General features: G+C 47.5%; 1 protein-coding gene across 1 annotated transcript in view; it reads left to right on the top strand.

Moving 5' to 3' along the window:
* Positions 1 to 14,541, top strand: part of mif4gdb (MIF4G domain containing b) — a 169,692-nt gene that overhangs the window by 131,613 nt on the left and 23,538 nt on the right. The window contains exons 2-4 of the mRNA XM_073026682.1: positions 12,302 to 12,416; positions 12,601 to 12,710; positions 13,621 to 13,776. Of these exons, the coding sequence (XP_072882783.1) occupies positions 12,335 to 12,416; positions 12,601 to 12,710; positions 13,621 to 13,776 (348 nt within the window). The 5' untranslated portion in view covers positions 12,302 to 12,334. The remainder of the gene's footprint in view (positions 1 to 12,301; positions 12,417 to 12,600; positions 12,711 to 13,620; positions 13,777 to 14,541) is intronic.

The raw sequence follows: 14,541 nt of genomic DNA, 5'->3' as shown, positions 1-14,541 counted from the left end.
AGTACTGCAGGGTCTCTGTATCCCAGACTGTGATCGTACAGTACTCCAGGGTCTCTCTATCCCAGACTGTGATCGTACAGTACTGCAGGGTCTCTGTATCCCAAACTGTGATCGTACAGTACTGCAGGGCCTCTGTATCCCAGACTGTGATCGTACAGTACTCCAGGGTCTCTGTATACCAGACTGTGATCGTATAGTACTGCAGGGTCTCTATCCCAGACTGTGATCGTATAGTACTGCAGGGTCTCTATCCCAGATTGTGATCGTACAGTACTCCAGGGTCTCTCTCCCAGACTGTGATCGTACAGTACTGCAGGGTCTCTCTCCCAGACTGTGATCGTACAGTACTCCAGGGTCTCTCCATCCCAGACTGTGATCGTACAGTACTCCAGGGTCTCTCCATCCCAGACTGTGATCGTACAGTACTGCAGCGTCTCTATCCCAGACTGTGATCGTACAGTACTGCAGCGTCTCTCTATCCCATACTGTGATCGTACAGTACTCCAGGGTCTCTGTATCCCAGACTGTGATCGTACAGTACTGCTGGGTCTCTCTATCCCAGACTGTGATCGTACAGTACTGCAGGGTCTCTCTATCCCAGACTGTGATCGTACAGTACTGCAGGGTCTCTGTATCCCAGACTGTGATCGTACAGTACTCCAGGGTCTCTGTATCCCAGACTGTGATCGTACAGTACTGCAGGGTCTCTGTATCCCAGACTGTGATTGTACAGTACTGCAGGGTCTCTATCACAGACTGTGATCGTACAGTACTTCAGGGTCTCTATCACAGACTGTGATCGTACAGTACTCCAGGGCCTCCGTATCCCAGACTGTGATCGTACAGTACTCCAGGGTCTCTCTATCCCAGACTGTGATCGTACAGTACTCCAGGGTCTCTCTATCCCAGACTGTGATCGTATAGTACTCCAGGGTCTCTGTATCCCAGACTGTGATCGTACAGTACTGCCAGGCCTCTGTATCCCAGACAGTGATCGTACAGTACTGCAGGGTCTCTGTATCCCAGACTGTGATCGTACAGTACTGCAGGGTCTCTCTATCCCAGACTGTGATCGTACAGTACTGCAGGGTCTCTGTATCCCAGACTGTGATCGTACCGTACTCCAGGGTCTCTGTATCCCAGACTGTGATCGTACAGTACTGCAGGGTCTCTGTATCCCAGACTGTGATCGTACAGTACTGCAGGGTCTCTGTATCCCAGACTGTGATCGTACAGTACTGCAGGGCCTCTGTATCCCAGACTGTGATCGTACAGTACTCCAGGGTCTCTGTATACCAGACTGTGATCGTATAGTACTGCAGGGTCTCTATCCCAGACTGTGATCGTACAGTACTCCAGGGTCTCTCTCCCAGACTGTGATCGTACAGTACTGCAGGGTCTCTCTCCCAGACTGTGATCGTACAGTACTGCAGGGTCTCTGTATCCCAGACTGTGATTGTACAGTACTCCAGGGTCTCTCCATCCCAGTCTGTGATCGTACAGTACTCCAGGGTCTCTCCATCCCAGACTGTGATCGTACAGTACTCCAGGGTCCCTCCATCCCAGACTGTGATCGTACAGTACTCCAGGGTCTCTCCATCCCAGACTGTGATCGTACAGTACTCCAGGGTCTCTCTATCCCAGACTGTGATCGTACAGTACTGCAGCGTCTCTATCCCAGACTGTGATCGTACAGTACTGCAGCGTCTCTCTATCCGATACTGTGATCGTACAGTACTCCAGGTTCTCTGTATCCCAGTCTGTGATCGTACAGTACTGCAGGGTCTCTGTATCCCAGACTGTGATCGTCCAGTACTTCAGGGTCTCTGTATCCCCGACTGTGATCGTACAGTACTCCAGGGTCTCTCTATCCCAGACTGTGATTGTACAGTACTCCAGGGTCTCTCCATCCCAGACTGTGATCGTACAGTACTCCAGGGTCTCTCAATCCCAGACTGTGATCGTACAGTACTGCAGCGTCTCTATCCCAGACTGTGATCGTACAGTACTGCAGGGTTTCTGTATCCCAGACTGTGATCGTACAGTACTGCAGGGTCTCTCTATCCCAGACTGTGATCGTACAGTACTGTAGGGTCTCTGTATCCCAGACTGTGATCGTACCGTACTGCAGGGTCTCTGTATCCCAGACTGTGATCGTACAGTACTGCAGGGTCTCTGTATCCCAGACTGTGATCGTACAGTACTCCAGGGTCTCTCTATCCCAGACTGTGATCGTACAGTACTGCAGCGTCTCTCTATCCCATACTGTGATCGTACAGTACTGCTGGGTCTCTCTATCCCAGACTGTGATCGTACAGTACTGCAGGGTCTCTCTATCCCAGACTGTGATCGTACAGTACTGCAGGGTCTCTGTATCCCAGACTGTGATCGTACAGTACGGCAGGGTCTCTGTGTCCCAGACTGTGATCGGACAGTACTCCAGGGTCTCTCTATCCCAGACTGTGATCGTACAGTACTGCAGCGTCTCTATCCCAGATTGTGATCGTACAGTACTGCAGCGTCTCTATCCCAGACTGTGATCGTACAGTACTGCAGGGCCTCTGTATCCCAGACTGTGATCGTACAGTACTTCAGGGTCTCTGTATCCCAGACTGTGATCGTACGGTACTCCAGGGTCTCTGTATCCCAGACTGTGATCGTACAGTACTGCAGGGTCTCTGTATCCCAGACTGTGATCGTACAGTACTGCAGGGTCTCTATCACAGACTGTGATCGTACAGTACTTCAGGGTCTCTATCACAGACTGTGATCGTACAGTACTCCAGGGTCTCCGTATCCCAGACTGTGATCGTACAGTACTCCAGGGTCTCTCTATCCCAGACTGTGATCGTACAGTAGTCCAGGGTCTCTCTATCCCAGACTGTGATCGTATAGTACTCCAGGGTCTCTGTATCCCAGACTGTGATCGTACAGTACTGCCGGGCCTCTGTATCCCAGACAGTGATCGTACAGTACTGCAGGGTCTCTGTATCCCAGACTGTGATCGTACAGTACTGCAGGGTCTCTGTATCCCAGACTGTGATCGTACAGTACTGCTGGGCCTCTGTATCCCATACTGTGATCGTACAGTACTCCAGGGTCTCTGTATACCAGACTGTGATCGTATAGTACTGCAGGGTCTCTATCCCAGACTGTGATCGTACAGTACTCCAGGGTCTCTCTCCCAGACTGTGATCGTACAGTACTGCAGGGTCTCTCTCCCAGACTGTGATCGTACAGTACTGCAGGGTCTCTGTATCCCAGACTGTGATTGTACAGTACTCCAGGGTCTCTCCATCCCAGACTGTGATCGTACAGTACTCCAGGGTCTCTCCATCCCAGTCTGTGATCGTACAGTACTCCAGGGTCTCTCCATCCCAGACTGTGATCGTACAGTACTCCAGGGTCTCTCCATCCCAGACTGTGATCGTACAGTACTCCAGGGTCTCTCTATCCCAGACTGTGATCGTACAGTACTGCAGCGTCTCTATTCCAGACTGTGATCGTACAGTACTGCAGCGTCTCTCTATCCGATACTGTGATCGTACAGTACTCCAGGTTCTCTGTATCCCAGTCTGTGATCGTACAGTACTGCAGGGTCTCTGTATCCCAGACTGTGATCGTACAGTACTTCAGGGTCTCTGTATCCCCGACTGTGATCGTACAGTACTCCAGGGTCTCTCTATCCCAGACTGTGATTGTACAGTACTGCAGGGCCTCTGTATCCCAGACTGTGATCGTACAGTACTGCAGGGTCTCTGTATCCTAGACTGTGATCGTACAGTACTCCAGGGTCTCTGTATCCCAGACTGTGATCGTACAGTACTGCAGGGTCTCTGTATACCAGAATGTGATCGTACAGTATTGCAGTGCCTCTGTATCCCAGACTGTGATCGTACGGTACTGCAGGGTCTCTATCCCAGACTGTGATCGTATAGTACTGCAGGGTCTCTATCCCAGACTGTGATCGTACAGTACTCCAGGGTCTCTGTATCCCAGACTGATCGTACAGTACTCCAGGGTCTCTGTATCCCAGACTGTGATCGTACGGTACTCCAGGGTCTCTGTATCCCAGACTGTGATCGTACAGTACTGCAGGGTCTCTGTATCCCAGACTGTGATCGTACAGTACTGCAGGGACACTGCATCCCAGACTGTGATCGTACAGTACTGCAGGATCTCTGTATCCCAGACTGTGATCGTACAGTACTGCAGGGTCTCTGTGTCCCATACTGTGATCGTACAGTACTCCAGGGTCACTCTATCCCAGACTGTGATCGTACAGTACTGCAGGGCCTCTGTATCCCAGACTGTGATCGTACAGTACTTCAGGGTCTCTGTATCCCAGACTGTGATCGTACAGTAGTCCAGGGTCTCTCTATCCCAGACTGTGATCGTACAGTACTCCAGGGTCTCTGTATCCCAGACTGTGATCGTACAGTACTGCAGGGTCTCTATCCCAGACTGTGATCGTACAGTACTTCAGGGTCTCTGTATCCCAGACTGTGATCGTACAGTACTCCAGGGTCTCTGTATCCCAGACTGTGATCGTACAGTACTCCAGGGTCTCTGTATCCCAGACTGTGATCGTACAGTACTCCAGGGTCTCTCTATCCCAGACTGTGTTCGTACAGTACTGCAGGGTCTCTGTATCCCAGACTGTGATCGTACAGTACTGCAGAGTCTCTGTATCCCAGACTGTGATTGTACAGTACTGCAGGGTCTCTGTATCCCAGACGGTGATCGTACAGTACTCCAGGGTCTCTGTATCCCAGACCGTGATCGTACAGTACTCCAGGGTCTCTGTATCCCAGACCGTGATCGTACAGTACTGCAGGGCCTCTCTATCCCAGACTGTGTTCGTACAGTACTGCAGGGTCTCTCTATCCCAGACTGTGATCGTACAGTACTCCAGGGTCTCTGTATCCCTGACTGTGATCGTACAGTACTCCAGGGTCTCTCTATCCCAGACTGTGATCGTACAGTACTCCAGGGTCTCTGTATCCCAGACTGTGATCGTACAGTACTGCAGGGTCTCTGTATCCCAGACTGTGATCGTACAGTACTCCAGGGTCTCTGTATCCCAGACCGTGATCGTACAGTACTCCAGGGTCTCTGTATCCCAGACCGTGATCGTGCAGTACTCCAGGGTCTCTGTATCCCAGACTGTGATCGTACAGTACTCCAGGGTCTCTCTATCCGAGACTGTGATCGTACAGTACTGCAGGGTCTCTGTATCCCAGACCGTGATCGTACAGTACTCAAGGGTCTCCATCCCAGACTGTGATCGTACAGTACTGCAGCGTCTCTATCCCAGACTGTGATCGTACAGTACTGCAGCGTCTCTATCCCAGACTGTGATCGTACAGTACTCCAGGGTCTCTATCCCAGACTGTGATCGTACAGTACTCCAGGGTCTCTGTATCCCAGACTGTGATCGTACAATACTTCAGGGTCTCTGTATCCCAGACTGTGATCGTACAGTACGTCAGGGTCTCTGTATCCCAGATTGTGATCGTACAGTACTCCAGGGTCTCTGTATCCCAGACTGTGATCGTACAGTACTCCAGGGTCTCTCTATCCGAGACTGTGATCGTACAGTACTGCAGCGTCTCTATCCCAGACTGTGATCGTACAGTACTGCAGGGTCTCTGTATCCCAGTCTGTGATCGTACAGTTCTTCAGGGTCTCTGTATCCCAGACTGTGATCGTACAGTACTGCAGGGTCTCTGTATCCCAGACTGTGATCGTACAGTTCTTCAGGGTCTCTGTATCCCAGACTGTGATCGTACAGTACTCCAGGGTCTCTGTATCCCAGACTATGATCGTACAGTTCTTCAGGGTCTCTCTATCCCAGACTGTGATCGTACAGTACTCCAGTGTCTCTCTATCCCAGACTGTGATAGTACAGTACTCCAGTGTCTCTCTATCCCAGACTGTGATTGTACAGTACTGCAGCGTCTCTATCCCAGACTGTGATCGTACAGTACTCCAGGGTCTCTGTATCCCAGACTGTGATCATACAGTGCTCCACGGTCTCTGTATCCCAGACTGTGATCGTACAGTACTCCAGGGTCTCTGTATCCCAGACTGTGATCGTACAGTACTCCAGGGTCTCTGTATCCCAGACTGTGTTAATGCAGTGCAGATGAACCTGAAGCCTTGACTGTTCATTTCCCTGGACCAAATCGTGCTGTGCTGCGTTCCTCCGGCTGTTAGTTTTTTTTACTGGGCCTGTATGGCAGTGTTTGGGCCTGGTCCTGTGCCTCGGGCAATGTCTGTCATGCATACTACATTGGAGTGCTCTACCTTGGCTTTATGCTCTGTGAACATCACTGGGCTGTCTCTCACCGTCTGTGCCATCTCCCAGACAGCACAGCCTTAGAATAAAGGCGTGTCCATTCAGAAAGGAGATGAAGAAGAAGTTTGTTTGCCAGTGGGTGGTGAATCTGTGGAATTCAATGCCCTGGACGGCGGTGGAGTCGAGTCATTAGGTACATTTAAAGCAAAGGTTGATAGGGTTTTAATTTGTCAGGGCGTCAAAGGGTTATGTGTGGAGAGGGAAGCAGGGGAAAGGGGTTAAGAGGGCTTATTACTCAACCATGATGAAATGGGGAGCCGACCTGATGTGCTGAATGGCCTAATTCTGTGCCTATGTTTTACGGTCTTATGATACAGTCCTAATATGAACAAATGGGATCAGTGTAGGGGGGAGGTGGTAATATGGTCTGCATGGCCTGTGTTGTGCTGTTACAACTCTAGAACCTCATGACACATGCCATTTACTGCCCAGCCATGAGTACCCAGTTCAGTGATCTGATTGGTGCAATTCCACACAAATACCCGGTTCAGTGATCTGATTGGTGCAATTCCACACAAATACCCGGTTCAGTGATCTGATTGGTGCAATTCCACACAGATACCTGGTTCAGTGATCTGATTGGTGCAATTCCACACAGATACCTGGTTCAGTGATCTGATTGGTGCAATTCCACACAAATACCTGGTTCAGTGATCTGATTGGTGCAATTCCACACAGATACCCAGTTTAGTGATCTGATTGGTGAAATCCACACAAATACCCGGTTCAGTGATCTGATTGGTACAATCCACACAAATACCCAGTTCAGTGATCTGATTGGTGCAATTCCACACAGATACCTGGTTCAGTGATCTGATTGGTGCAATTCCACATAATGGTTGCCGGTGTGATTTATTCAAGATCACAGTCAGGTTTATTGACGCTGATTTACTTTTTTTTTAAAATTTTTTATTAGTTTTTCCAAAACATTTTACAAAATTAAAAACCCCAAATCCCAATGAGGAGCATTAATACAGAGCAAGGTTAAGCATACAATAACAATATGCTACACAGGAAGAGAATTTAACAAAAAAGCACCTAAATTAAAGACAAGTGAGCTTAGTGTCCTCCCCAAACCCCACAACACAAGAAAAAAAAACAATTTCAGACCAACCACCACACAATATAGAGAGTATAAGTCCGGACAGTCAAACTCCCAGACTGTAAATACACTTAGCAACAGAGGATAATAATGCCTACTACCAGAAAAAAAAGGGAGCTGAAAGCAAGGGACTGAAAAGAAAAAAAAACCCTAGTCAAGAGGAAGGTTATGAAAGTACTCGATAAAAGGCCCCCAGATCTTATGGAACTTTAAATCCGAATTGAGAACTGAATAATGAATTTTTTCGAGGTCCAAGCAGGCCATAATGTCGTTAAGCCATTGCGCATGAGTGGGCGGGGCAACATCTCTCCATCTAAGGAGGATCAAGCGTCTCGCCAAGAGAGAGGCAAAGGATAGTATTTGGCATTTGGTCGGACCCAGACATAAATCTGTCTCGCCCCAAAAACCGAACAGAGCAATTAAGGGGTTAGGTTCTAGGTGCTGATTCAGAATACCCGATAGTGTAGTGAAGACATCTTTCCAGAATTTCTCCAAGCTAGGACAGAGCCAGTACATATGGATGAGAGAGGCCACGCCCCTCTTGCATTTATCACAGAGCGGACTAATGCCAGGGTAGAATCGAGATAGTTTAGATTTAGACATATGGGCTCTATGAACAATCTTAAACTGTAAGAGACAATGGCGAGCACAAAGAGAGGTTGAGTTAACCGATTTGAGAACTGAGTCCCAGCTCTCCTCGGATAAGGAGATATTTAAATCCTGCTCCCAGGCCATTTTAATTTTATCCACAGGGGCCCGTCGTAAGGCTGCTAGTTTATCTTGGATAATTGAAATTAAACCTTTACCTAGTGGATTAATGGAGAGAAATAGGTCCATAGCATTTTTCGCAGGCATTTCAGGAAAGTTAGGAATTAAAGGAGCAGTAAAGTGTCGGATTTGGAGATATCTGAAAAAGTGAGCGTTAGGCAGGTTGAACTTAACAGATAGCTGTTGAAAAGAAGCGAATCGGTTATCAATGAAGAGATCTTCAAAATGTCTAATGCCCTTCCTGTACCAAACATGGAATGCTGAATCGAACTTGGTAGGTAGAAAAAGGTGATTATGTGTGACAGGGCTAGAAATGGAAAACCCCTGGAAACCATAGCATTTCCTGAACTGAGCCCATATACGCAAAGTGTGTCTAACCAGAGGATTAGCTATTGATCTGGGCAGACTGCTAGGGAGTGCAGAGCCAAGAAGTGCAGATATAGATAATTCTTTAGTGGAGCTCAACTCCATTGCCACCCAGTTAGGGCACTCAGGTTGACCGTGGAAGAAAGACCAGAAGGCAGCACAACGTATATTAGCTGCCCAGTAATATAAGCGAAAGTTAGGTAAAGCCATGCCACCCTCTTTTTTAGATTTTTGGAGGTGGATTTTATTAATTCTAGAGCGCTTATTCTGCCACAGATATGACAAAATAATAGAGTCTAAGGAATCAAAAAAAGATTTAGGAATAAAAATTGGGATAGATTGAAATAAGTATAAGAATTTGGGGAGAACATACATTTTGACAACATTGATACGACCTACCAAGGACATAGATAGAGGTGACCATTGTACCAGACTCTGTTTTGTAGCATATGAAAGGTTGACAAAGTTTTCACGAAAGAGATCTTTAAACTTCCTTGTGACTGTAATTCCAAGATAAGTAAATTGATTATGGACTACTTTAAAAGGGAGATCTCGAAATATTAGTTCTTGTGCTTCTTTATTAATTGGGAAAAGTTCACTCTTATGTAAGTTGAGTTTATAGCCAGAGATCTGGCTAAACTGGTCAAGAAGTGAAAACATTAGAGGTAAGGATGTAGACGGATATGAGAGAAAGAGTAGTAAGTCATCAGCATAGAGAGAGACTTTATGTTCAACACCCCCTCTCCAAATCCCGGTCAGTTCAGGACATTTTCGAAATGCTATCGCCAGAGGTTCTATAGCCAAATCAAAGAGAAAGGGACTTAAGGGGCATCCCTGACGGGTGCCACGTTTGAGATTGAATACTTGAGATTTCTGAAAGTTAGTTAGAACAGAAGCAGTAGGACACAGGTACAGCAATTGGATCCAAGAGATGAAACTTTGGCCGAGGTCAAATTTTTCTAAGACTGCAAAAAGGTAGTTCCACTCTATACGATCAAATGCTTTCTCCGCATCAACGGAGATAACACATTCTGGAGTCCCAGTTGGAACTGAGTATAAAATATTAAATAGACGCCGAATGTTAAAAAAAGGGAGACGGTTTTTAATAAAGCCTGTTTGGTCATCAGAGATAATGGAGGGAATAACGGTTTCTAATCTATGAGCCAACACTTTAGCTAAGATCTTTACATCAACATTGAGCAGAGAGATCGGCCTGTACGAGGAACACTCTGTTGGGTCTTTGCCCTTTTTTAAAAGAATAATAATAGATGCCTCATTGAAAGAGGGTGGCAATTTGCGACGCTGATTTACTTGATGTGAACTTTATACACAAAATGTTGGAGGGATGTAGAAAGTCAGGCTGTATCTATGGAGGGAAAGGAACAGTTGACATTTTTGGCCGAGACCCTTCATCCAGCATTTTGTGTGTGTTGCTCAAGACTGCAGAATCGCTTGTGTTTGTGTGATGTGAACGTTGCTGGTTTGCAGCAGCTGCACAGTACAAAGACAGAAAATTGCTGTGAATCAGAAAGTAAGTGGTGCCGAAATGAAAGGAGTAAAGAGTTACTATTCACGGAAATCTGATGGTGGAGAGGAAGAGCTCTTGTGAATTGTTGAATATGCATTTTCAGGCTCCTGTGTCACCTCCCCAATCGTAGCTATGAATACAGTCAATTTTCAGTCCAGTTTGTTTTGGAATTTAATATGATATAAATAATGGGAATGGAATGAACATTGGAAGCAGAGCTAGTTTGCCAAAGGACGGATTTCTACAGGTATGCTATGAGTGGTTGCATAGGCTCAACGCACAGGATTGTACGAAGCTTCAGAGGATGTGGACTCGGACAAGCACATCATCTTCCAAAGGCAGCACCTATCATTAAGGACCCTCACCACCCAGGACACGGCGCTTCTCATCACTACTGTTGGGAAGGAGCTACAGGGGCCTGAAGACACACTTTCAAAGTTTTAGGAACAGTTTTCCGCCATCAGATTTCTGAACAGTCCGTGGATCCGTGGAGACTACCTTGCCATTCTTTCCCACTATTTATTTATTCTTTCATTGTAACTTGTAATAATTTGTTCTGTCTGCACTGTACAGCTCATGTCAGGGATACGGATTCTGAGTGGCAAGCAAAACGATGGCCCTTGCTGCCTGTGAAACTGCAGTGAGAAAGGGAAGGTTCCCAGGAAACTTTGGTCTTGGTTGTTTCCTGGGCTGTTGTTCTATGATGAAGAGCTGTGAGATTATCTAGTGTTCACAGGGGTTTCTCCGGCACAGGTCTCCTGTCATTGTCGAATACAATGGACAACCACCACAGGGGTTTAGGAGGGACTGAAATGAACTAGCTGCTGAATGTATTTGTCTCTGCAACTGTAAGACTATTGTTACGAACCCCGTAACTGGGTGTCTTACCAGCTAAGATAGAAGTGTCCGTTGGAGTCTGGTGATACTATTTTTAACAGTATTTATTAGTAAAAATACACAAAAATAATATCAATGCAAATATACAGATAATATACGTCATCAATACTAAACCTAAAAGTGCAGGTATAATAATAATCAATAAGAAATAAGCTCTATCGTTGTCTAGGGGATAATGAATTGTCCGATGGAAATATAAAGTTCAGTTCAGTTCATGCAGGCTGCGGTAGTTGTTGGTCGCCGTGTTGCAATTGTTGGAGAGAGAGAGCGAGAGAGAGCAGTAACAGCTATTGACTTGCCAACTGTCTTTTACGATTTTGATCCGTCGATGCATTGTTGTTGTGGCCATTCACGTATTCCGTCCTTTAGCTAGACCATTCTTCCGTGGTAGACTCGTCACCCAGGCAAGGGTGGACACACACACAAGCCTCCACTGGTCTCGTAGCGTCTCTCCTGGTGCGTCTGAGGGTTGTTCCCCAGACCTCACTTTTATCCCCACTCACGGGGTCTCAGGTGTCAATCAGGTTAGGGTGATGTAACCCATCAAACCAGCCCACTCTGGTTGCCCCCTGAGGGGTTTCAATGAATAGAACAGTACCAAGTACACAATCCTTCTCCAAAAGACAATAGCAGTAATCAATGGTTCCGCTCTCTTTTGTTAGTAGGAGACATTCCACCTTAGCTGGGCCTCTCTCTCGTTAATTTTCATGAGCTGTTATCAATAACAACTGCCCTGGCAGAGTCCTGTGTCTCTCTCACTTCCTTGATAACAGCATCAGAATAGTAGTGATTTGCGATTCTCCAAAGGGGGGGGGGTGGCGCATTGGCGATTTTGTACCCTTCTGCCCATCAGAGTTGTTCATCATTTGTAACACTATATTCTGACATTGTGCACTACCTTGCCGTACTTGTGTATGAAACAATACATCTGGATGGTGTGCAAACGAATGCTTTTCACTTGGTCAAGTACAATAATAAACCAATTACCAAGAGATTCAAAGGCATCTAACCACTGTTGAATCTTGAACGCGATGTTAGTCAGTTGTTACGGATGGTTGGAACTCTGCTTTAGAAGAAGGTAATTATCTATAGGCCTGTGATCTCTGCGGAAGGAGAAGGAAAGGCTGTGAGTATGTGAAGGTAGGGGATGAGACGCGGGATTTGCTGCACCTTACCATTTGCCAAGCTGCCAAAGGGTATGTGGCTTCCTCTGACTTTAGTTTTTTGTTCTTCCTTGCTGGGGCATCTTCCTATTGGCTTGTTTATTCTCTCTCCCCAGTCCCTATCTGTCACATGATCCAAAGCAGCAACCATGGAAAATTCACATGGGGAAGATTACAAGATCCAGTCGTTCGATGCCGACACACAGAAGCTGCTGAAGATGGCGCTGAAAGGTGAGTGGGTGGCACTCACTACATCCAGGCTTTGGACCTTTCCTCCCTCCTCGCTCCCAAACCAGTGCGGCTCATGTATGCCGACGTTTAGTCCCTGCCTGAGGGAGGATTAGTTCCGAGCAACAGAGGGAAATCAGGCAGGAAAAAGCATGAATTAAAAGCTTCTGTAACTGTCGTTTCACAGAACCGGCACTGGTCGACTTGGAGAAAGTGGCCTCGGTGATAGTCGAACAGTCCCTGAAAGACCTGGTGTTCAGCAAGGAAGCTGGCCGCATCTGCTACACCATTGTTCAGGTATGGTGCAGGGTCCCAGCTGTGTGTCCAGAGATGAGAGACTGGTGCTCCTCGAGGTAGTTAATCTGGTTTACCTGGATGCATAGGCTGTGTTGGCACTTGGGGGTCACACAAGGAGTTGTGTTCAGAGTGCAGATCCGTATTCTGCAGCTGTGTGTCCAGAGACAAGAGACTGGTGCTCTTCGAGGTAGTTAATCCTGGATGCATAGGCGGTGTTGGCACTTGGGGGTTGAGATCACTTGCTGGATTAAAGACCCACCTGCCACTTCACAACCACTGCTTTGAAGCAGCGTAGAGGACTTCCCTCCACTTTAGAAACAAGAGAGGATGGTCAGCAGTTCAGGCTGCAGCTGTAGAGAGAAAAACGGGGCCCCCTGATAGATCAGCGTCTATACTTTGAGTACCAGCAATTGTGTTCTGGCCAGGTGGAGGGTGCCGGAGAGTGCCTGTCGTGGGGAGGCTCTGATCTCATTATTGCTCAGTTGTATGGTTCTCCAGGTGATATAGTTAACTCAGTAACGACGGGGCCCTACAGCTGACACTCATAGGGAGTGGGCCTCAGCAACCGGGATTGGCGCATCAGGGACCTTGGCTGCGTCATTCGACAGTGGGCCAAATTCTGCTTTGGGCAACTCGGATATTCTGGGAAGGTGGTGTAAGCGAGGGTTTCTTAACCCTTTCACTGTTTCTGTTAAAGGCGATTTCAGCCATACGTTGTTTTCTTGCCAGTGCCTGCCCTTGAAACTAGTGTCTCACTGAAGACAGCCAGGGCTACTGCTCCTGGATGCCCATAGTCAGGCTCCTTCATTTCAGTGTCATGTTGCCTCTGGGGGCCTGAAAGCCTCCAGGGAGGGTGGCCCTCGGCTCAAGACTCCTTCTCCAGCTCTGAGAGCTGTTTTCCTGTTTCTAGGCTGAGAGCAAGCAGAGTGGGAACAGTAACTTCCGGCGGGGCATCCTAAACCGGCTGCAACAGGAGTTCCTGGTGAAGGAGCAGGTCCGGGACGGCTCAGTGAATGCCTGGATCTGCCTGGTCACCTTTATCTGCAACGTCTTTGACTACCTGAAGGTGAGCATTCCCCCTTAACCCCTCACCCTCAGCTGGGAACAGGAGCTCGGAGCTGGTGACAAAGGCTCTCTGTGCAACAGTCACATTCAGATCCCAAGTTACACCCCTGTTCGTCGTTCCCTTTTCACCCAGATCCCTGGAACGAGTCATCTTTCTCCTGATTCTCCTGCACTGCCGGCTGTGTTCTCTGCAGTGACGTCCTGTCCTCCTTTGTCCAATGTGCCATTCCGGTGTTCCGTCTGACCATGTAGCAGTATGTGCAATTCATCTTTCACAGCCAACTCTTGTTCAAATTCTGCTCAAACCACGTTCAGTTTGTGTTGCCCTTGGGGCGTTGGATCTGCTGAAGGGTTCAACCAGGATGCTCCCTGGATTAGAGGGCATGTGCTGTAGGACAAAGTTGGACAAGTTTAGGTTGTTTACTCTGGACTGATGGAGGCTGAGATCTGATAGAGATTTATAAGATTGAGAGGCCTAGATGAACCGCCTGTGCAACACACACAAAATGCTGGAGGAACTCAGCAGGTCAGTCAGCATCTATGCCGGTCTTGAAAAAGGATCTCGGCCTGAAACGTCAACAGCTTATATAGATGCTGAGTCCCTTCAGAATTTGCAGAACTCTTGTGTTTATGATAGAGAGTCAGTATCTTATTTATTTTAATTATTTATTGAGATATGTTGCACAATAGGCCCTTCTGGCCCTTGGAGGAGTGCCACCTAGCAACCACCGGTTTAACACAAGGCTAATCATGGCACGATTTATAA

The sequence above is a fragment of the Hemitrygon akajei genome, chromosome 22 (genome assembly GCF_048418815.1).
Source record: "Hemitrygon akajei chromosome 22, sHemAka1.3, whole genome shotgun sequence".
NCBI classification, from domain to species: Eukaryota; Metazoa; Chordata; class Chondrichthyes; order Myliobatiformes; family Dasyatidae; genus Hemitrygon; species Hemitrygon akajei.
Note: the sequence above shows the minus strand (reverse complement) of the source record. Positions and strands in the feature narration are given on the sequence as shown.